Genomic DNA, 23294 nt, shown 5'->3' on the forward strand with positions numbered 1-23294 from the left:
CCGCCCCCCACAACCCCGCCTGGTGGGGTGAGAGCTCGCGGGGTCTTCACTCACACAGCTGCCCCGCACACAGACACGCGTGTTCATCCCTGCACGCCCGACAGGCCTTTGCACCCCCGCCCCACGCTGGCACTGCTAAAGCACCACCCTTCGAGCGGCTTTGCGCCATGCGCTCGTTAACGGTGGGGCCCGTTAAAGTCGCATCAGCCAAGCCGGCGGCAAGAGCGCTCTATGGGCAAAGCGTCTAAGCACAGATGAAAGGGGCAGCGTCGGGAGCTGGTTCAGGCTCCCAGCAAAGTCAGGCAGCCATCAGTTACAGTGGGGGGATGTTTGTTGGGGGGGTTTGTTTGCAAGCTGAATAGCTAACACGTTAACTAGCTTCCTAAACGTGGCCTATGGCGAACAACTGAGCGGGCTGGCTGCAGCGCCTGGCTAGTCCTATCGCACGCAGCCACACTGCCCTAAAAGGAGCAGACCCCCTGCCTGGCTCTGCAATCGCTATGCCCCCAGCTCCCAGAGACGGCACAGCTCCCTCCCGCACTGCAGAGACGGCACTAGCTGTTAGGCACTGTAGTTCATGCCCTCAAGGAGGCAAGCTGTGGCCATCACTGTTGGCATCATTTATTTATAAGTCGCATACACTAAAAATAACATTTCCTTGGCGGTATGGAGGTTTCACAGTGACTCAAAGACAGTTTACTTAGGCCACTCTCACCCCAGCACTTGCTCTCAGCCTGCGGGAATCAGTCAGCGCGGGATGTGGCCTGGAGGACCTGCGCCAATAAGTCAGCTGCACGTGATCCTGCTGTCATGTTACCCAACTTTGCCATGAGTGCAACTGTCCTGGTGGGTCAAATATATTTGCAAGAGCCCAATACGGCCGTGGTAGCGCATGCGGCGCGTCCACTGGAGTGGATGGGACTTTTGCCCTTGCATAGCAGGTCCAGTATTGGGCCCGTTCTAATGTCTGACTCTGTGTCCGAGTCCTGGGCCAGGCACAGCTCCATCAGCCAGGGGTGTAATGCAATGGGATCCCCGATCGACATGGCTGTACCAGCAAGACCCAGGTCTATCAGCAAGCAGGCGCTTTGGCTGGTATAACTTAGTTTGTCAGTGGGGCTGGAATACGCTACATTGGCAAAGGTGTTGCGTTTTTTACCGGTGAAAGCTGTAGGCACAGTAGGTGCACTTTGCCTCTGTAATGTACGGGTAGAGCTCTATGAGCAAGCACTGAACTCTAGGCTGAAAGGCTGGGGCGGGGGGGGGAAGTAACAGAACTCCTCCCACTGTAACAACCCAAACAGCCTTGAATGGAGGGCTTGGGAACATGAAAAAAAAAAGTATTTAAAAGGGACAGCCAAGAGCAAGGGCAGCCCCTCTTCTGAAGGGGCTGACTCCATGTCCAGGGGAAATAGGGGCCATTTCACACTAACTAAAATGCACTAGTTTGCAAAGCCAGCAACCCCTCCTGAACTTTAACCCTAACGAGTGGCTTCCTGGGGAGATGCTGCCTCTTTATTCAGGCAAATCCTGATGAAGCTCTGCATAATCTTCCCCTTTCTCTCCCTCTGTCTCCTCTTTTTCTTCTTCTTTTTCTCCTCTTCCGTTTCTCTCATTCTCTTCCTTTTCTGTCTCCTTTTGTTTGTTTTCTTCTCTTTCATTTTGGGCCTTTGCCTCCTCTTCTTCCTTGTATTCATCGTCATAATCATAATCTGGAAAAAAAAACAATGCCGGTTTCTTAAACAGAACAGCAGAGTTCCTGCCCACCAAGCACGTAGCAGAGACTGGAGCTGCACCTTCCAGGTGTGGAGAGCACTTAAAGAGAAGAGGAGTACCGGGGCTGCCAAGCTCTTCCACCCCATTGATACAGTCTTTTCTCTCCCCCACCTTTTTTGTTTTGTTTCAACAGGTTAAATTCATCCCTGGAATAAGGGCTTAAGTTGCAGGTCAGAGCTGGCAAGTTGCATGTTTGGAATTCATGTTTGCACAAAAAGAGGTGAACTCTGGTTAGTCACCCAGGGGCAGTGTGGAGGTGGGGGAGAATGTTGCTGGGAAAAGGGGTGTGGTGGGGCATTGATTTTTCCTTTGCCAGTTCAGGGGCGGTACATTAAACCCAGAAGTGCGTAACAGAAGGATGTATATCAAACTAGTCATCTGTTACACACATACCGAGATTTACCCCAGCCCAAGACCTGCGTGCCTAAGTCTGAACAGTGCATACCCTGCAGGCTGTCAGACCAAACAGCACTCTAAGAATGAAGCTAAGATTTAAATATGAAATTGGCACTCTGCTCATAATACTTAAATAAGTGGCATATACTGAAACAGTTATTCTTATGGAATCAGATCTATATCGCTCTATAATAGTCACATATATACTGGATATTGTAACATTGTACCCCATTTATATTTTTGTTTATTTTATTAAATAACAATCTCAGACCCTGGGGCTGCCCTCCCAGATCCAACTGCAGGAGCAGGGCCTCCTGTTGTATATTAATTGAGGCTCTATTACACCTGTATTAACTGCCCAGTTTGTGTATTACGGATATATTCCAGTGTATAAATATGGGATCCAAACTTTCAGGGTATTATGTGTAACAGACACAGTATAAAATGGTTTCAGTTTTATAACATTTCAAATACGTTCACTCTTGAGGATCCATTTGAGTATACTCTCTCCCACGGTGTTACATAGCTGCTTCTCCCACAAGGGGTCTGTGGTGATCCTGTACTCTGAGAGACCCTGGATGGCCCTTCTCACTGCCTCCCTGCCAGCCTTAGACCAGTTTCACATCAGTACATGGTGTTACTCCTGATTGCACCAATGAGTGGAGAATGATGCCCTCTGCTTTCTTCCATGCTCCCCCGACCCTGCCATAGCTGGAGCACCCACCAAGGACCTCACTGCAGACCTGGCTTACAAAATGACCCATTTATTATCTTTTAAGGCGGGATGGATAGCTCAGTGGTTTGAGCATTGGCCTGCTAAACCCAGGGTTGTGAGTTCAATCCTTGAGGGGGCCATTTAGGGATTTGGGGATTTAGTTGGGGATTGGTCCTGCTTTGAGCAGGGGTTTGGACTAGATGACCTCCTGAGGTCCTTCCAACCCTGATATTCTATGCTTGACACAGTTGCCAACTTTCACGCAATAAATAAGCACCCAGACTTTCACAATAAGCCAAACATCAAGCTAATCCCATTTCAAAACAAGGCCAAAATAAGCCAGTCCCTACAAACCCCGATACTCTATGTGACTAGATCCCCCTGGTGTGCAGTCTGGGACTGGGGTGGGCCCACTGTGCACCCCTGACTCTCTCCCCCCCTTGCCCTTGCTTGCCGGGAGCCAATCAAAAAAAAGAAGCAACAAGCCAATTAAGCCAAAAACAAGCCCCATTTCAGCGTTTTTTTCACAGGTTTGGCATGTCTGGTGCTTGAGCGGCTGTTTGCCTTCTGCAAGCAGTCACAGGGAAACGTGGCAAACGCTGCCACCTACAGCTCAACGTTGATACAGCACTTCAATAGATCTCCATGGAAATCTCTGCATCCTCTACTGAATTCTTCCCCCCTTACCTCGACTTTTACAGCCTCAGCCAGTGGCTGCAGCCCAGGTAACCGCATCACACAGCTCAGGGCTATTTTTAAACTCCGTAATCCCCCCAGGGTCGACAGCAGTTACGTGTGTTCGGAGGAAAGACGCAAGGGCTGTTGTAGGCAAGTTGGGATTGATAATTGTGGGGCACTGCACTGCAGGCTGGCACTGACTCTGGTCCTGCTGCGGCTGCTCCCAAGGGACTGGAGTTATTCAGGGTGATGGGACATTGGATACAGTTTATTCGAGGTGGAGTCCAAAAACCAGCTGAGCTTTTACCGCTTCCTCTTTCGTGCATGTCTCATCCTCGCGCAGCATTAGGTACAATCACGTTCCTAGCCATGCTATGGTTTCATATGTCTATAGACAAAGGCCAGGAGTATGGGGAAGAAACAGAAAACTGGAAGCATGAGCCATAAGCTAAAATATGACTCAACTGGCATCGCAGAGACTCTGTGGGGTGAATCTCGAGACTGGAGTATTTGGATAGAGGGGTACAGCTTGTTCAGGAAGGGCAGGCGGGCGAAAAAGGAAGGAGGTGTTGCACTGTATATCAAGAATGTATACTTCTGTTCTGAGGTTCTGTTGTGAGGAGGTGAGAGGCGGACCAGCTGAAAGTCTGGGTGAAGATAAAAGTGGGGGAAACCAGGGGTGACGTCACCAGATGAGGCTGCTATGTAGACCGCCGAATCTGGAGGAGGTGGGGGATGAAGCATTTCCAGAACACACAACAGAACTCAAGACCTTCTAGTAATGGGGGACTTTAACTACTCAAGTGTTTATTGGAAAAGTAATTTGACAAAACACAAAATGTCCAGTAAGCCCTTGGAATGTCTTGGGGACAACTTCTTGTTTCAGAAGGTGGGGGCAGTAACTTGGGAGATGGCCATTTTAGACGTGATTCTGACTAACAGGGAGGAATTGGCTGCAAATCAGAAGGTGGAAGGCAGTTTGGGTGAAGCGATCATGAAATGATAGATCTACTGCTTCTAAGGAAAGGAAGGAGAAAGAGCAGCAGAACAAGGACAATGGACTTCAAGAAAGCAGACTTGAACAAAATCAGAGAACTGGAAGGTAAGATCCATGGGAAGAAAATCTAAGAGGAAAAGGAGTTCAGGAGAGCAGAGAGTTTCTCAAGGAGACAATGTTAAAGGCACAACAGCAAACTATCCTGATAGGAAGAATAGTAAGAAGCCAATATGGCTCCATCAGGAGCTCGTTAATGACCTGAAAATCACAAAGGAATCCTACAGAAAGTGGAACCACGGACAAATAAGCAAGAGTGAGAACAACAGAATAGCACAAGCAGGTAGAGACAAAATCAGACAGTTTAAGACACAAAATGAGTGACACCTAGCAAGGGCCATAAAAGGCAGTAAGAAGAGGTTCTATAAATACATTAGGAGCAAAAGAAAGACACAGAAAAGTGTAGGTCTGCTATTTAGCGTGGAAGGAGATCTAAGGCCTGGTCCCCACTAAATCCCCAAATCGGACTAAGGTACGCAAATTCAGCTACGTTAATAACGTAGCTGAATTCGAAGTACCTTAGTCCGAACTTACCGCAGTCCAGACGCGGCAGGAAGTCTCCCCCCGTCGATGCCGCGTACTCCTCTCGGCGAGCTGGAGTACCGGCGCCGACTGTGAGCACTTCCGGGATCGATCCGGGATCGATTTATCACGTCTTAACCAGACACGATAAATCGATCCCAGAACATCGATGGCGTGCCGCCGGACCAGCCGGTAAGTGAAGACTAGGCATAACAACGGGTGACACCAAGAAGGCTAAGGTGTTTAATGCCTATCTTGATTCAATCTTCACTAACAAGGTAAATTGTGAGCAGACCTAACACAATAAATGTTATCAACAAGGGGGACGGCACACAAGCCAAAATAGGGAAAGAACAAGTTAAAGAATATAGAGATGGATTCAAGTTGCCAGAATCTGATGAAATTTCCCCTAAGGTACTTAAGGAACTAGCTGAAGCAATTTTGGAACCGTTAGCAATGATCTTTCAGAGACTCCTGGAGGATGTGAGGCCTGGAAGACTGGAGCAGGGCAAACATAGAACCTATCTTTAAAAGGAGAAAAAAGCGGACCTGGGGAATTATAGACTAGCCAGCCTAACTCTGATACCTGGAAATATATTGGAACAAATTATTCAACAATCAGTTTGTGAGCACGTAAGAGAATTATAGAGTTACGAGGAATAGCCAACATGGATTTGTCAAGAACAAATCCTGCCAAACCAACCTAATTCCCTCCTTTGACAGGGTTATTGGCCTAGAAGTTGGGGTGGAGGCAGTAGATGTGATATACCCTGACTTTAGTAATGCTTTTGACAGACGCACATGACATCCTCATAAGCAAACTAGGGATAGATGCTCTTGATTAAATTACTATGAGCTGGGTGCACAACTGGTTGAAAGATGGTACTCAAAGAGTACCTATCCATGGTTCACTGTCAGACTGGGAGGGGAGTATCTACTGAGGTCCTGCACGGCTCCGTCCTGAGTTCTGTACTGTTCAATATTTTCTTTCCACTTTTTCATTCCACTTGGATAGTGAAGTAGAGAGTGTGCTTTCAAAATCTGCAGATGACACCAAGCTGGGAGGGGTTGCAAGCACTTCTGCAAAAAAGGCTAATATCATGCTGGGGTGTAATAACAGGAGGGTTCTATGTCAGACGTGGGAGGCAATTGTTCCACTCTACTTGGCACTGGTGAGGCCTTGGCTGCAGTCCTGTGTCCAGTTCTGGGCACCACATTTTAAGAAAGCTGTGGACAAATTGGAGAGAGTCCAGAAGAGAGCGACAAAAATGATCAAAAATTTAGAAAATCTGACCTAAGAGGAAAGGTTTAAAAAACTGGGCATGTTTGGTCTTGAGGAAAGATAGAGAGGGAACCTGATAACAGTCTTCAAACGTGTTAAGGACAAGAAGTAATCGGCTTAATCAGCAGGAGGGGGAGACTTAGGTTAGATATTAGGAGAAACTTTCTAATGATAAGGAATGTTAAGCACTGGAATAGGCTTCCAGGGGAGTTTGCGGAGTCCCATCCTAGTGGGTTTTTAGGAATAGGTTGGACAAACGTGTCAAGGATGGTCTAGGTTTCCTCGGTCCTGCCTCAGCGCAAGGAGCTGAACTGGGGATCACTCCAGGTGCTTCCAGCCCTACATTTCTGTGACTCTGTGTGAAATTATTTCTGCCACAATACACTGTTTATAGAGGGTGGGTGTACACAGGAAATACTGGTGCTTATTGCTTAGCAATGGGGCAACTGCTTCATTGCTACCAACAGTGTAAACCTGTCTGAGTACCACTGCTGAAAAAAGGGTCCTAATTCCCTACTGCAGCTGCACGCAGAGGGTCAGAGATTGGGTCCTGAGCTATGGCCCTCCAGTGTCAGTGGTATCCAGCCTGTTTCACTGGGGGGTAGCTACTCCCCCAAGAGTCCTGTGATGAGGTAGAAGAGAAGGGGATATGCAAAACTTTCTACATTGTTTTACACACCGATTCCCAGGTGAATTAGTACCTCTGAAAGATTCGAGTCTCTCTGTCCTTTGTTCTGCTCTCAACTCTTCGATGAAGTCTTTGTTCGCATCATCTAGGGCCTGAAGTTGACAAGAATAATTAGTGACAAATCTAGACGTGCAGTCACATGACAGGCCTATTCAAAAGTTTGTCCTATTCCCCTCTCCCATCACTCCTTACTCCTTTGGTGCCTTTAAAGCTACCTGCAGTGAAAAGCCTCTTTGCTCCGCTCCTACCCCCTGTCCCATTGTGATTGCACTACCCTAGTTAATATACTCCCTGGCACACTTCAGCTGGGATCATCCCTTGCTCCTAACACCCCCACCCCACACAGCTAGCACTGGTTTTCCCATTTTTAACGAAACATTAGAGGTGGTTCCCCTGTGCTCGGAAACCCACTTAAGGGATCCCCGAACAGGCACACATTCATGCTGCAGAAGCACTGTTCTGTGTTTTGAAACACTGGGTGAGATCAGCCCAGTGGGATCTACTCCAATGAGATTATGAATAACCTGGAGGAGTACCTCTGCATGCACACCACTGGTAGGGCAGCAAGCATATGTGCCAATAACATGCAAATCATGTACCCCAATTCATAGCCAATACCCATGATGTTCCTGTCATGGAGGTCATGCAGAGTAGTCTTTCCATAATATTTCAGAGAGGCCAGAACAGGGGGGCCATATTCAACCTCCCATTCCAGTTGCTGGCCACGAGCATGCTGGCATGCACCTGGATGCAACGAAAGACAGAATTTGACTCCTGGCTACACTGAAGTCAATAGAAGTTCTGCCACTGACTCCAACAGGTCCAAGATTTGACCCCATATATTTCCAGCATTAGCTCGCATTGGGACCGAGTTTTCTAACTCAAGAGGTTTCATATGTTTTTTATTGTGGGACAGAGACTGCCTTGTTCCTCTTGTGATACATTTCATTTCCTCCTCCCCCAGCTGCCATCTGGCATTCCCTCCTTGCTCTGGGTCCCTGGCCCCCCAGACCACAGGCTGAGAACAACAGTGGTCGCTAACTTATGCACGTTACTCCGAAACTCCTCTCGATTACAGTAAATCACTTACGATGATGATGGCCTGCTGAGCTGCATCGTTATGAATGAGTTTGGCCTTCTCAAGAGCTTTTTCAAAGTTCATAACTGCAGATTGGAAGTCCTGGAGTTTCACTGTAACGGACAAACAAGAATCCATTTGAATGCAGGACTAAGAACAAGAGAAAACTCTTAGGTTAGCCCGGTGAGCCTGTCTTGAAAAGACTTTTGCTCAGATGTGACTGTGGGGTTGTTTGTAAGGCACAGGCAGGTTTAATGAAGCTGGGAAGTAGACTCAAGATCTGCCATCTTTAAAGCAAATTTTGCAGCAATGTCTTTACCTTGTGCTTGTGCCACCAGCACACTAGCATTGAGTTGCCACTCAACATCGCCCTCCTCCTCCGCTGACTGGAGGGATTTTTCTCCATAATCCTGGGCCTCTGTGGCTTCATCGAGCTCTAGGTAACATCGGCCAATTTCATGGAATAACCACGTCTTCTCCAGGCTGGTTTTTGCCAGTGGGATCTTCTCCTCCCATCTTTACACAGGAAAAGAAAGTTACTTCTACTGCCCTAGGTCCAGCATAGTGTTGGCTCTTGGCTTTTTAAACCCTTACAAGGGTTCCAGATGCTGCCATTACCCAAAGTCTATTATGCTGAGGCCTCTTAGATGTTTGGAAAGAGAGCAAGTCAGAAAGTCTGGAAGACTCTGGGGCTTGGGTTACAAGGTCATTTACTCTCAGGGCTGCTGGTTTGAATCAAGGCAAGATCAATCCTTGCAATTGGAAATCGTTACCGTCTGATGGCTGTTCAATGGCCTGTCCAGTTCAGCTCCTAGTGGTGGGTGTCCACATCACAGCTGGCACCAGCAGTGCCCCTTGCTGACAGCGTAATTAAATACGTGGACCAAGCAACGCCCGTTTAATTTTAAATCTGCTCTCTTACCTGTTATGTTATGAATGTTACGTACGTGTCAATAGCTTGCTGGAATTTCCCAATTCTGGCATAAACCCTGCCAATGTTGTCAAGGGCTCTGGAGACGGCATCTGGCAGATCACTGCATTGAAGTGAAAGAAAGAGGTCTTCAAAGAGTCTTGCCCCTGAATAATCCTGCATTTTCTTAGGCTCTCTCTATATTCTCTTTGAGATTCACTGGTTCAGTGAGCTCACATAACAATGTCAGACAGCACTAAAGGAACACTGTCAGTTTGAAATACTTTTGACCAACTACTGTTCTAAGTAACACCTAAGATTACTGTAGCTGGAAGAGATAAGTGGGGTGGAATGGTTCTGCTTTATCCATTTTTGTTTGTTTGAATTTTTTTGGTGTGCATTTGATAACACACTTTTTGTGTGCAGTCACTTCCACTATTCCCTCTGTGTAGTCAGTCAGTGGTGTGGATTTTCACATAGCAACATGGACGAGAAAAGCATTTTGTATTTGGAAAGTGTACCGTTTGTAGGGGCAGACGTAGTACTTCAAAGTACCTTTAACTCATTTTTCTGTTCTGTTAAGTAGATTTCAAGTTGATAGGGCCCATTTAAAACTGCAGTGAGGTCCTACCCTGAGACAGATGCCACGTCTCTGGTGGCAGTTCAAGAAACAAAGCAGCTTTTTTAAATAGTTGAAAAGGAGAAGCCCAGTGTCCTGGTCTGTATTCACTCGCTCTCCCTAACCTGCTCTGCTGTCCGGTGCTCTGGGTGAGCCATTGGTCAACGCTAATGGCGACTCACTTTATAATAATGCACCCTGGCGAGCTCCAAGTGTTCGTTACCCTCACTCCCCTCCTCTGACATGAGCCAATTTTACTATCCCCAGCTTACAAAGGAAGGAGCTGAGGCAGAGGGGGACTCAGGGTCAGGCTGTGGGACTGTCTCCTTGCTGCGCCAGTTGCTGTGTAGACATACCCTAAATGCACTGCCCCGGGTGTCACAGTGAGTGAACAGCAGAACCCACATCTTCTCACTCCTGTCCTGCACTTTAACCACTAGAGGACGCTTCCTCCCTGCCTGATCACTGCACTGGTGGCAAAAACCCAAACACGCCCAGCAGGCACCTCCTTGCTTTGTGAAGTGCTCTGCAAAACTCCATTAGGAGAGGACTATATAAAGCCCAATCTGCTCCGTTCTCTTCCGCCGGAGAGATCCTGCAGAATGTTTTCTGCAGGAGCGGGTGGCTGTACCTACATCATGACTCAAATGAAAATGATTTCCCCAGCCAGGAAACCTATAAAGAAATCGGATTATAACATTTTCTTAGGCGGAAGCGTTGCCTGGGGCAGGGCGGGGGGCTGGGAATCAGGAGCCCTGGGTGCCAGCCCTGGCTCTGACATGGATTTGGTTTGTGTCCTGTGGCAGGACACACACATTGTTCTGCCTCAGCCTCCCTGTTTGTACCATGGCGATGATGATATGTCAGTGGATCCTGTGAGGGCAGGTAATGACTGTGTCTAGAGCCATCAGGTCCCCAGAAGAGCAGTGCTATAGAAAGAATTGCCCTTCAGTCAGGCGGTGTGCCCTTCCCACCTGAGCTCCTACCGCCACCGTTACCTCCTACATCGGGCTTTGGAGCACTCACTTTTCCCTGGCGATCTCCAGATCCATCTTGTGACTCTGCAGTGCTCTCCCCATTTGCCCCATCTCTATCTGAGCATTCCCGATGCAGCTGTAGAGGTTTCCAATCAGTTCGTTCTTGTTGGGAATTTCATCCTCAGACCAACCTTGAATTGTTTTTAGCACATGCTCAGCTTTCTTACAGCTTCCTTCAGGGCAGCTACTGGTCAGCACTAGAAGCACAGAGAGAGGCGCGCTCAGCACCAAGTCCGGGACAGCGGGGGAGACACAGGGCCCGATTCTCCACTGGCTCTTCGGGGAGCCATTTAGAGCTGTGCAAAGTGGGTGTGAAATACTGCCACCAATGTAAGTCTGCGTTGGTACTCACTTTGCACAGGTGCAAATGAAAACCCCTCGTGCAGGACAATGGAGCATGAGACCCACAGTCGGAGGATGGACTGGGAGAATCTAGTCGTGCAGCGGGGGAGCTGAATGTGTCATCTGAGCGTAAGTGCTAAACGCAACACTGGCTATAGCATCTCTTACCGGTCAGTCCATCACGCTGGGCTACGCGGCTCTAGTACCTGTCCCAGCTTTGTGCAGTGCTGTGGCAATTAAGCCACCAGACTACGCTGCGTAGCTCTGTCATCTGCCACACTTGGGGGCAATTCTGTGGCAAGTGAAAGGAACTGAGCCTCAGCGATGATGACGGAGGTCTTATGAGTTAAAACACTGAACAGACATGGCTTGGATCCCTCTCTCCTCCCTTCCAGACCCTTCCCTGCAGATTCTTCATCCTTCTAGCCCTCTCTGTCCTTGTTACTTTTCACATAAGGTAGAGAAGAACCAAAGCCCTGGCCTCTCCAATGTCCCGGGCTGGGTGGGGCATTTGCCAAGCACACTGCATTTGCCTACAGAGTTCTAGTGTCCAGAGCACTGCTCTGTACAGCGCTCTGGGATACCTTGAGTATAGGAGGAGCTGGGAAATACCCCAGTGTGTTAAATTCGATACTAAAATATTGCTTGGGAAAGGCAGGGAAAAGCAGAACACAATTTTAAACCTGCTCGCGTTAGGAAATAACCCTCTGAACGCAGTGCTCCTGCTGATCTGGTCTGTAGCGGCCCACCAGTCACAACGCTCTTGTTGCTTCCATGTGGGACACCTACACATATCGATTTCTTCCATGCTCTTCAGGATGTATCTGGCAACTTCCGATGGCTTTCGCTTTCTCTCTGGGAGCCATCTCTGCTGCATGAGCTTGCGGTCTCTCACGCGGGCGTAGATGGGCTTCTGCTGCTGCCAGAATTCAGTGCGGGTGTCCAGGTAGTTAATGCCGCCCAGGATCAGGTCCTCCACTGTCATCCCGTGCTTTGTGCTGCTTTTCATCAAGTCTGGAAATCAGCGAAAGGCAGAACCAGGAGACAGTATTAAACGATCTGAAGAGTGAAGCCATGTGAAGAGGATGGGAACATTTTTAGTGCAAGCCCCAGACTGAGCGCCCCGGAGACTAAGTCCTTTAACAATCCCTGGAACAGACACAGCATGGGTGGTGGCACGGCTAGCTTTCCCCACCACCTCACCACCCCCTGCTGTCGTGCCTAAACCTGCCATGTAGGTGTGACCAGTAAGAGTCAGTGTCCAAGGCCCCTTTAATACTTCTCTTCAATGGTGAAACAACCCAGGAGAGGCCCAGTGAGCACTAGTGGCGGTGAAGTTTGGTGATCTGGACACCAGTCCCACTGGGCCATAGCGGAAGATGAGAAACTATCTGATTCACTTATAGGGTAGATGGCCCCTTAACGGAATGTAGGCACTCTGGATTCCAGGGATTGTCCCCACAGAATACTGGGAGAACTTGTAAAGTCTCAGAAGACAGGATGGACCCATGCAAGTTGTGAAGACCAGTAACATAACACGAGGTAACGGGGGACTAAAGCCTCAAACTCTCCTGTGTTCCTGGGGAAATATGTCTCAAGAAAACTAATTAAATAGGGATGCATTTTCTGCCCAACTCAGAAATCTGATCCTTTTCTGAATCCCATATCTTGATCCTTAGCAGCAAAACCATGACATTGATCAATCCAAAGCAAAACTCAGTTACTGGTGCCTTCCACTTAATTCAAACACTAATTTATCTAATCAACTAGGACATTTGTACTTAAAATAATCCAATTTCTGCTTTTTATTTTGATTGGTATTGAGTGCTTTGGGCTGGTGTTAGTGGATAACTGAACTGCTCACTACAGAATGCTGCTATTTAACTAATAAGGAAGTATAAAGGATAAAACTTATTTAGACATTGTTACAAACACTGGTCCTGGAAACTTGAGTAACTTGTACAAATCTGGATCAAGTAATTTGTAGGTTTGGGACAACTGCAAACACTAGTATGTGCTACGCAAGGGGTGATGTGTCCCCTGGTAGTCATGAATAACAGAATAAAGGGAAAAAATGGATTTGTTTGAATCAAGAGGAATAACATGTTATATTTAGTTAAATACAATAAAGAAAGACCTTCATCCTTGAGGAGTTTCTCCAGGTAGGCCTTGTCAGCGTAAAGCTCTCCAAGAAGTTGCCGTTCGGTCTTTTCATTCCTGATGGGCCCCACTTTACTCTGCTGCTTTTGATCCTTTTTGGGGGCTTTGACCTGAAGTTTCTGCTTCACTTTTTTGCTCTGCCGCAGAACAAAACAGAAGGACGCAGAGGAGAGGGAGACTGACAAGCAGAAAGGGCTCGCTTTTGGATCCACTTCCCAAATTCCTTATTCACGAAGGAGATAATGACACAGGCACAAGACCAGCCTGTTGATCTAGTGGGGATCAAAGTAACTCGCTCCCTAGGACAGCAGCTTTATAAAACCAGGAGTTCTGCCCCTTCGGAGAGAGAGTGTCTTGCACTGCTCCGGAGTGACTCCATCTGACCAGTGCTAGACTCAGTGCATGCAGGCTTGGGGGTGGGGGTGGGGAGGGCACACATCCAGCCCTCCACTGTCCGAGAAAGGGTGTTGGGGGCAAGATCCCCCCAGGCCTTCCCATCCCAAATCCTAATCCAGGTTCAAAACACACCCATAATAAATACATCCGGGGATGGCTCGACAGTTTAAAGTTACTGTACTTCTCCTAAGCACATTCAGCGACATATTCCCAAGCGGCCACTGACGATGGCGGCCTCTATTTCTGGATGCCCAACTTTAGACATGTTGGTCCTGATTTCCACAGCTGCTGAGCAGCCCCGGCTCCAGCTGGAGTCCAGCGACTCTGCAGGACCTTCGGAAAGTCAGGCCCTTGAAGGCTGATTTTCTGCGGAGTTGATCACTCGCTGCTCCCGCTGATGTCAAACTGGAGCTGTGGGTGTTCAGCGCTCCCGAGGAGCCACGTGCCTCAAGCTGGGCACCCAAAAATTGAGCCACCCAAAATCAGTGGCCACTTTTGAAACGTTTAACCTCAAACAGCGAGTCAGACCAAAGTCGATGCTACAGATTGATCCTGGCCCCACTGAAATTGATGGAAAGTACTCCTGTGAGTAAGGCGAGCAGAATTTGGGCCCATGGCTAGACACAAACACAGATGCTCTTAATGTCCTCTCTTTCATAGAATCATAGAATATCGGGGTTGGAAGGGACCTCAGGAGGTCATCTAGTCCAACCCCCTGCTCAAAGCAGGACCAATCCCCAACTAAATCATCCCAGCCAGGGCTTTGTCAAGCCTGACCTTAAAAACCTCTAAGGAAGGAGATTCCACCACCTCCCTCCTGTGTGATAGTCTGTTTGAAAGCAGTGGGGGTTTTGCTGGTGGAAAGGTGCCAGATTAGGCATTCAGGTTCTCCTGGGCTGGTGCTCTCTCCTGACAGAGCTACACAAAATGTCAAGGAGAAGGCAGAACGGTCTGCCCCGTATGGCACACTGGGCTGACCCCAGAAGTAGTTCTGATGTGGCTGCAGAAAGGCTCCCCCAGGTTAGCCCTGTGGTATCTCTAGTGAGCGTCCCAAGAGAAAGCGGTTCACACCATACCTCTGCCTGCCTGCTTAAAAAGCAGAGGTCCCCTTTATTCTCCAGTTTAACTGAGGAAGGACCTGCAGATGGAGAAAAACGTACTTGTAAACATTCAAGAACTGCAACGCACAGGCCCTGGAGTTTATTTGAAATATGTGGCAAGTTCTGTATCCCTCTCTTCAGTCTAAAAGCAGGAATTGCAGCTCAGAGAAACAGCTCAGCTGTATCTATTATTAATAATTATTATTATTGTGGCCCCTACAGTAGCACCGAGGGGTCACAACCACAGATCAGGGCCCCATTGCGCTAGGCACTGTACAAATAAAACAAAAAGACAGTCCCTGCCCTAAAGAACTAACAATCTACCTATAAGACAAGAGACAACAGGCCAATTAAACAGCCAGATGGGGCAGTACCAGAGTGGGACACCAGGACCTCCACCAGCCCAGAGAGTTATTTCTAAATCATATTTGTCAATATTTAGAGCAAAATACCCCTCTCTGACTCAGACAGTGGCTCTCAAGTCTACCAGTCTAACTGCCTGCTGGCCACGCACACAGAAGTGGGAGATAGCGCTCTGCTTTGGCCAAGCCAGAAGGGGGAAAGGAGATTCAGACACTGTTCTAACGAGTCTCCTTGGGTGGGAGAGTCAGGACAAGACTATTTAGACCAGCCTGGGGGTGGGGGGGAGTTTCTCAGACTATCTAGCTAGGTGTTCATGGGCTCCATTGCTGTAGTGTCCAGAAGCCTCCCAGTTACATGAAAATACAGATAAATTAACGGTAGTCTCTTGCTTCTTTCCCAGTCTCCAGAAGAAATAGTTTGATTTCTGATGAGCATGTCTGTTTGTTTTTGTGGGTGGGTGGGTGCACTGTCAGTCCAAGTCTCTGTGTTCTGTGTGTGTCGGGGAAGTGGGTCCGTCACTCCATGTCTATGTGTGTCCCGTGTGGGTAGGTGTTGTCTCAAAGTTGCTGTGGTGTGTGTATGTCCATAAGTGGGGGGGGTGATGTGTGTCTGTGAATAGGCATGCTGTCTGTCCATGAGTGGGTGTACTGCGCATCCTTGTGAAGACAAGGGAAAGCTAAGTGGAAGAAATTAGTTTTATATCTAGCTCTGAACACAGCAAGGCCTTAGATCACTTTTGCCTCTGGCTGGATTGAGTTCTAGTCTAAGTCTAGCTCCTAGGAAAGTGTTGCCTCTCCCTACTGGTTGAGAGTTTCACGGGTCCCATGCAGATCAGCTGTCATGGGAGGTCAGGGTCACAGCGGGAGATGTGGCTTCAGGAAGCTGAGATGAATTTCACTGAAAGGCTCTGAACATCGAGACAGAGACCTTGAAATGGACTCTGGAGTCGGTGGGGAGCCAGTGCAAAGAGAAGAGCGGCAGGGTGCTAAGCAGATGGGCTACTGCGTTTTGTACTAGCTGGAACATTTTCAGGGGTTGGGGCTTTGTTCGTAGATATAAGTTGCAATAGTCAAGCACAGGGTAATGACTGCACGGATCGGGGGGCCAGGTCTACACCTGAATCGGTATTACTGGGGAGTAATTAGATACTGTAACAAAATATACATTTGGCCAATAATACAGGTTGGACCCTATTGGGAATTCCCTGACCTCAGCTGAGAATGACAATTCTGCATGTGATTCAGGAGGCAGACAGATCTTGCTGTGCAATGTCCTCTCATTCTCTGAGCACACGAGGAACTAATATAATGTCAACAGCTACTGAATTGCCTGCTTTGGGATATGCTTGCATTATCGATAAACGGTTACATCTTACTTCCGACCGAGTTGTCAATCGCTTCCTGAGCTTTCTGAATTCCCAGCCTGAATTTCTGCAGCTCTGGACGTAGTTTGTGGCCTCGGTGATAATACACTAGTGCAAATTCAAAGTCGCCCATGGTGTACAGGGTCTCAGCCTTTTGGTAAAGTCCCTGCAACGAAGGAAACAAACCGTCTGAATGCAACAAAGAACAACGCGCAAAGCAGTGAGGAGAGCACTATGGGCCATCTCATCTGTGCCAAGGATAAAGCCCTGTCCTGCAACCACGACTCAGGTGAGTTTCCTTCACTTCCTTGGGGTCACTCTAAGGGGTAGGGGTGCCAGATCAGGCCCCTGTTGCTGTTAGACGGTAAATATTTACAGCTGTTTACGTGGTGCTGGAATATAGCGCGAGGGTGTCCAGTAAACCTCAACTGAGACTAGAGTCTCCCTGTGGAATGTGGGATTTTCAACTGGACAGGCGAATAGCTCTCCGGACAACCCCCTCTCCTGACAGAACAGGCGGGGCTTGCACTGAGCACAGGCAACACAGGGGCAGATTCAGCAACTCACCCACAGCTCTGATCTCCTGCTCTGGAGCAGGAACAAAGAGTGAGGAAGAGGAGACTAACAACCTGCTGCTTCCCTTTGGCTTCTTGGGGTATGTCTACACGGCAAAAAACAAAAACCAAAAGCCACAGCAGCAAGTCTCAGAGCCTGGGTCTATGACTTGGACTCCTGTCTGGTGCTAAGAAGAGCAGTATAGACAATGTTCCCACTCGAGCTCTGAAACCCAGTCCAGGGGGGTGGTCACAGGGCCCCACTCCAACCTGAGCAGGAATGTCCACACTGCTATTTTTAGTACACTAGTTCAAGACTTTTGACCACACGTCCGTAGACACAAGCCCTGAGAGACCCAGCTGCAGCTTCGTTTTTTGCAGTGTAGATGTACCGTTGATGCCCCACTCACTGAAGGCCGCCCTAGGTACACACCCGTCCCTTGTCCCCTTAATGCCATTTACCTTGGAGAATGTTTTGTCATTTTGAAGAGAGGCTTCTGCATCTCTCAGGGAATTTTCTGTGTCCCCGAGTTTCAGGTAACACATTGACCGGGCGACCAGGCAGTGCTTGTCCCCTGCTTGCAGCTGCAGAGCCTGGGGTGCAAACACAGAGAAGCATTCAGTCACAGAGGTGTGGGCTTGTCAGCACAGGAAGCACACACCGGCATCTGTGTTTGATAGAACCTGCTGCACATCTGGGACACCCTCCAAGCCAGATCTCAAAGTGATTCCCAAGCATTCAGGAACAAAGTCTCACAACCCCCTGCGAGGGGTAAACTCTGTCACCCCGATGGTGGTAACTGAGGCATGTGACTTGACAGAATCAGTAGAAGAGGCAGAAATAAAACCCAGGAATCCTAGCACCCAGACCCCTGCTCCAACCTCTGGTCCCCACTCCTTAGAGAACTGGAGAAATAACTTTGCCCTCATTAAATCGCTCTGCCTTGGCCATCAAATCGTGGAGGGAAGTAAGTTGTGGGGTTGGTGGTTTGAGGTTCTGGTCCCGGCTCAGGGCCGATGAGGAACACTGACACGTGTGACTGACCGATGCAGACATTGGGATGACACCATGGCCCTCCCCTCGTGGTGTCATTTCTCATTCTCTTATGCTCTGTCCCCACATCCCCCCACGATAGCCCTTTGCTCTCTTGCTACGTCTCCCACTACACGTGCTCTCTCATCTCACTGCATCCCCTCATCTCCCCGGGCTGTGTCCTCTCATCCCCTCGCTCCTGTGCACCACACCCCCTGCCACGCGCGTGCCACATCCCCTCACTCCTGTGCACCACACCCCCTGCCACGTGCGTGCCACATCCCCTCGCTCCTGTGCACGTCCCCTCGCTCCTGTGCACCACACCCCCTGCCATGCGCGTGCCACATCCCCTCACTCTTGTGCGCCACACCCCCTGCCACGTGCGTGCCACATCCCCTCGCTCCTGTGCACGTCCCCTCGCTCCTGTGCACCACACCTCCTGCCACGCGCGTGCACATCCCCTCACTCTTGTGCGCCACAACCCCTGCCACGCGCGTGCACATCCCCTCACTCTTGTGCGCCACAACCCCTGCCACGCGCGTGCACATCCCCTCACTCTTGTGCGCCACAACCCCTGCCACGCGCGTGCCACATCCCCTCACTCTTGTGCGCCACCCCTGCCACGCGTGTGCACATCCCCTCACTCTTGTGCGCCACCCCTGCCACGCGCGTGCCACATCCCCTCGCTCCGGAGCACCAAACCCCCCGCCACACGTGCCACAGCCCCACGCCCCACCACCCGTCCCCCTGCCCCACGTCCCGCGCCTGGCCCGGTTTCAGCGCCCCCCACCAACCCTCTCGCCCCCCAGCTGCCCGGGGGGCGGGGTCAATGCTCATGAATATTCATGAGCGATGTGCATAATTCAGCCCCTCACGTTGGTGAAGCTGGCCAGCGCCTTGCCGTGCTCCCCGCGCCGGCTGAGCAGCGCCCCCTCGGCCATGAGGCTGGGGAAAGTCCCGCTCAGCCCCTCGCCCTCCGCGTCCTCCATCCGCCCGGGCCCGCCGCCGCCGCCCGGCAACCGCTGCCTGGCAACCGCCGCCGGACTTCCGGGGGGCGGGCACCTGCCACACCCCCGCGCGGGACCCCGCCCCCGGCCGAGAGGGGGGGCTCCTCGCCCCCCGCCCTGCAGCTTCCGCCCCCCCCCAGCCCCCCACCCGCGTCTCACTGCCCCCAGCCCCCCTTCCCTGGTGCCTTGTTCCTGCCTCCCCCAGCTCCCCACTTCCCTTCCCCCCCAGCTCCCCACTTCCCTGCCAGCCCCCACTTCCCTGCGCCCCCCAGCTCCCCCTTCCCTTCCCCCCCCTTCCCTGGTGCCTTGTCCCTGCCAGCCCCAGCTCCCCACTTCCCTGACCCCCCAGCCCCCCTTCCCTGCCAGCCCCCACTTCCCTGCGCCCCCCAGCTCCCCCTTCCCTTCCCCCCCCTTCCCTGGTGCCTTGTCCCTGCCAGCCCCAGCTCCCCACTTCCCTGACCTCCCAGCCCCCCACTTCCCTGCCAGCCCCAGCTCCCCTTCCCTTCCCCCCGTTCCCTGGTGCCTTGTCCCTGCCAGCCCCAGCTCCCCACTTCCCTGACCCCCCAGCCCCCCACTTCCCTGCCAGCCCCCACTTCCCTGCGCCCCCCAGCTCCCCCTTCCCTTCCCCCCCAGCTCCCCCATTTCCCTGCCAGCCCCCACTTCCCTGCGCCCCCCAGCTCCCCCTTCCCTTCCCCCCCAGCTCCCCCATTTCCCTGCCAGCCCCCACTTCCCTGCGCCCCCCAGCTCCCCCTTCCCTTCCCCCCCCTTCCCTGGTGCCTTGTCCCTGCCAGCCCCAGCTCCCCACTTCCCTGACCCCCCAGCCCCCCTTCCCTTCCCCCCCTTCCCTGGTGCCTTGTCCCTGCCAGCCCCAGCTCCCCACCTCCCTGACCCCCCAGCCCCCCACTTCCCTGCCAGCCCCCACTTCCCTGCGCCCCCCAGCTCCCCCTTCCCTTCCCCCCCCTTCCCTGGTGCCTTGTCCCTGCCAGCCCCAGCTCCCCCCTTCCCTGCCAGCCCCAGCTCCCCCTTCCCTTCCCCCCCTTCCCTGGTGCCTTGTCCCTGCCAGCCCCAGCTCCCCACTTCCCTGACCCCCCAGCCCCCCACTTCCCTGCCAGCCCCCACTTCCCTGCGCCCCCCAGCTCCCCCTTCCCTTCCCCCCCAGCTCCCCCATTTCCCTGCCAGCCCCCCCTTCCCTGCGCCCCCCAGCTCCCCCTTCCCTTCCCCCCCAGCTCCCCCATTTCGCTGCCAGCCCCCACTTCCCTGCGCCCCCCAGCTCCCCCTTCCCTTCCCCCCCCTTCCCTGGTGCCTTGTCCCTGCCAGCCCCAGCTCCCCACTTCCCTGACCCCCCAGCCCCCCTTCCCTTCCCCCCCTTCCCTGGTGCCTTGTCCCTGCCAGCCCCAGCTCCCCACCTCCCTGACCCCCCAGCCCCCCACTTCCCTGCCAGCCCCCACTTCCCTGCGCCCCCCAGCTCCCCCTTCCCTTCCCCCCCCTTCCCTGGAGCCTTGTCCCTGCCAGCCCCAGCTCCCCACTTCCCTGACCCCCCAGCCCCCCTTCCCTTCCCTGGTGCCTTGTTCCTGCCCCCCCAGCTCCCCACTTCCCTTCCCCCCCAGCTCCCCACTTCCCTGCCAGCCCCCACTTCCCTGCGCCCCCCAGCTCCCCCTTCCCTTCCCCCCCTTCCCTGGTGCCTTGTCCCTGCCAGCCCCAGCTCCCCACTTCCCTGACCCCCCAGCCCCCCTTCCCTTCCCCCCCTTCCCTGGTGCCTTGTCCCTGCCAGCCCCAGCTCCCCACTTCCCTGACCCCCCAGCCCCCCACTTCCCTGCCAGCCCCCACTTCCCTGCGCCCCCCAGCTCCCCCTTCCCTTCCCCCCCCTTCCCTGGTGCCTTGTTCCTTCCCCCCCAGCTCCCCACTTCCCTGCCAGCCCCCACTTCCCTGCGCCCCCCCAGCTCCCCCTTCCCTTCCCCCCCCCTTCCCTGGTGCCTTGTCCCTGCCAGCCCCAGCTCCCCACTTCCCTGACCCCCCAGCCCCCCTTCCCTTCCCCCCCTTCCCTGGTGCCTTGTTCCTGCCCCCCCAGCTCCCCACTTCCTTTCCCCCCCAGCTCCCCCTTCCCTTCCCCCCCTTCCCTGGTGCCTTGTTCCTGCCCCCCCAGCTCCCCCTTCCCTTCCCCCCCTTCCCTGGTGCCTTGTTCCTGCCAGCCCCCACTTCCCTGCGCCCCCCAGCTCCCCCTTCCCTTCCCCCCCTTCCCTGGTGCCTTGTCCCTGCCCCCAACCCCTTCCCTTGTGCCTTGTCACTGTCCCCCCCAGCTCCCCACTTCCCTGACCCCCCCATCCCCCTTCCCTTGTGCCTTATCACTGTCCCCCCCAGCTCCCCACTTCCCTGACCCCCCCCAGCCCCCTTCCCTGGTGCCTTGTCACTGCCCCCCCAACCCCCACTTCCCTGACCCCCCAGCTCCCCACTTCCCTGACCCCCCAGGCCCCCCTTCCCTGGTGCCTTGTCCCTGCCAGCCCCAGCTCCCCACTTCCCTGCCCCTCCCCCTTCCCTGGTGCCTTGTCCCTGCCCCCCCAACTCTCCCTTCCCTGCCCCTCCAGCTTCCCTTTCCCTGGTGCCTTGTCCCTGCCTGTCCCCTGGTCCCCGACTTCCCTGCCCCTACCCTTCCCTGGTGCCTTGGGCCTGCCAGCTCCCCAGCTCTCCACCCAGCCCCCAATCTGCCCTCATGTGTCCCCACACACACATTCCCTGTACCCTATTGCTTCATAGGTATCCCGTTCCTCCTAGTGCCTTATCTTCTGCCAACCCTCTGCCCTCACTGTCAGCTCCCCATCACCCCTGTCCTCTGCCCCCCCCCACACACACACATTTCCCTGTACCTCGTTCCCCCTCAAAGAACTCCATTCCCTCTTGTGCCTTATCCTCCCACACTCCTCAGAGTCAGGTCTCCACCCTGTGTACCTTGCCCCCAGTACTCCCAGCCCCTCCGCTGCCTTGTCATTGCCCCCCCACCCTGAGTTGTACTCCACCCACCTGAGCACATCACCCCCAGAGCTGTCTGTCCTCGGTGGCCAGGATGCTGTAACTCAAACAACGCTAACTTGGAAGTCCTGGCTCCCAGACCCCTGGCTAACCAGTCTGCCTCCCACCCAGAGCCACAGGCTCATCTCCTAATGCCTGCAACGGAAACTGCAGCGTGTTACCTGGGACACTATATCCATAAACGTGTGCACTCCGCCTAGTGCCGCCCCTGTGTTGTGATCCTGGCCGTTTGGATGTGGGACTGGCCCCCTTGTACACCTCTTTCTAAGAGGGGTCATAATGTCGGTCTGACCATCTATGGGATTTCTTCAGTGCCCTTCGATCTTGCTCTGCCAAAGAGGGCCGTGTAGCACGACTTTCCCAGCCAGACCCTGTAACTGTCAGAGGTCTGTGGGGTTGGCCCTTAGTGAGGCCATGTGCAAACAGAATCCCAAAGGAAGGCTGTGGAGGAGCTGGAAACAATGACCCCGTCTTACCTTGGAAGTGCCTGCCCGGTTTTACAGTTCAGGTAAGACTCCGAATATTGCCTCATTGCTCTGCACAGCCCTTGTTGTTATGTACTGTTTGTTTTGCAGCAGTGTGTATGAGCCGCAGCTAGGGTCAGGGCCCCACCGTGCTAGACACTGTCCAAATGCATTGAGAGAGTCGTTCCCTGCCCCAGAAAACTTACGATCCAAGAATAAGAGACCAAAGGTGGCTAAAACAGCAGAGCAGCAGAACCCTTGCCCCAATGCATTTGTGACTAGACGCCCAATCCATGCCAGCACAGAGAATGGACAGCGTGCAGCACTTGGGTTATTTTATCACTTGGAGGCCTTGCAGACCAGCTGGGTTTTCAGATGTGAGCTGAAGGAAAGAGGTGCTCGTTGCATTTCTCTTGGGAGGCTGTTTCAGGCTCAAGGGCCATGTGAAAAGTGGCCCAAAGTCAGCAGTGGGTGAAGGAAGTCAGGGGAGTGGGCAGGAAAGACGCTTTGGAGGAGCATAGGTAGGCAGTGATGAGAGCAGAGGTGGAGCTTCTCACTGCTTTGAAGGGGAGGAGAGGAAAAGCCCAGGCCACATTAATATGGGGTCCAGGAAGTTCTAGGAAATCAGGCTAGACATACTTCTGTTGTGTAAGTAAATCTCTTGGGAACCGCTCTAGCCATTGGGTACAGTATGCTGCTTATCTTTGGTCACTGTCACCAGTTTATCCTGAGT

General features: G+C 52.4%; 2 protein-coding genes across 2 annotated transcripts in view; one reads left to right on the forward strand and one right to left on the reverse strand.

Annotated features, from left to right (window-relative positions):
- Window positions 1–605: 605 nt before the first annotated feature.
- Window positions 606–19116, reverse strand: ODAD4 (outer dynein arm docking complex subunit 4). The gene is made up of 12 exons (XM_024100718.3): window positions 18942–19116; window positions 17496–17627; window positions 16492–16645; window positions 14730–14791; window positions 13235–13394; window positions 11887–12111; window positions 10745–10952; window positions 9137–9223; window positions 8509–8705; window positions 8202–8302; window positions 7125–7203; window positions 606–1712 (listed from the first exon to the last, which is right to left on the reverse strand). The coding sequence occupies exons 1-12, from the start codon at window positions 19053–19055 to the stop codon at window positions 1516–1518; spliced, it is 1716 nt and encodes a 571-aa protein (XP_023956486.2). The 5' UTR covers window positions 19056–19116; the 3' UTR covers window positions 606–1515.
- A 3320-nt stretch (window positions 19117–22436) lies between these two features.
- Window positions 22437–23294, forward strand: part of ACLY (ATP citrate lyase) — a 48787-nt gene continuing 47929 nt past the window's right edge. Inside the window, exon 1 of the mRNA XM_065577830.1 lies at window positions 22437–22605. The gene's annotated coding sequence lies outside the window, so the exon portion shown is untranslated. The remainder of the gene's footprint in view (window positions 22606–23294) is intronic.

Source organism: Chrysemys picta, chromosome 24 (genome assembly GCF_011386835.1).
Source record: "Chrysemys picta bellii isolate R12L10 chromosome 24, ASM1138683v2, whole genome shotgun sequence".
Lineage (NCBI taxonomy): Eukaryota > Metazoa > Chordata > Testudines > Emydidae > Chrysemys > Chrysemys picta.

Bases quoted from the DNA above. Each gene is read 5' to 3' on its own strand.
- ODAD4 (XM_024100718.3), bottom strand. From the start codon at position 19,055: ATGGAGGACGCGGAGGGCGAGGGGCTGAGCGGGACTTTCCCCAGCCTC. The intron at 17,628-18,941 runs GTGAGGGGCTGA...TTTGCACCCCAG, and splicing joins CGCTGGCCAGCTTCACCAAC to GCTCTGCAGCTGCAAGCAGG. The intron at 10,953-11,886 runs GTAGGTGTCCCA...CTGTGCTTCTAG, and splicing joins CATGGAAGAAATCGATATGT to TGCTGACCAGTAGCTGCCCT.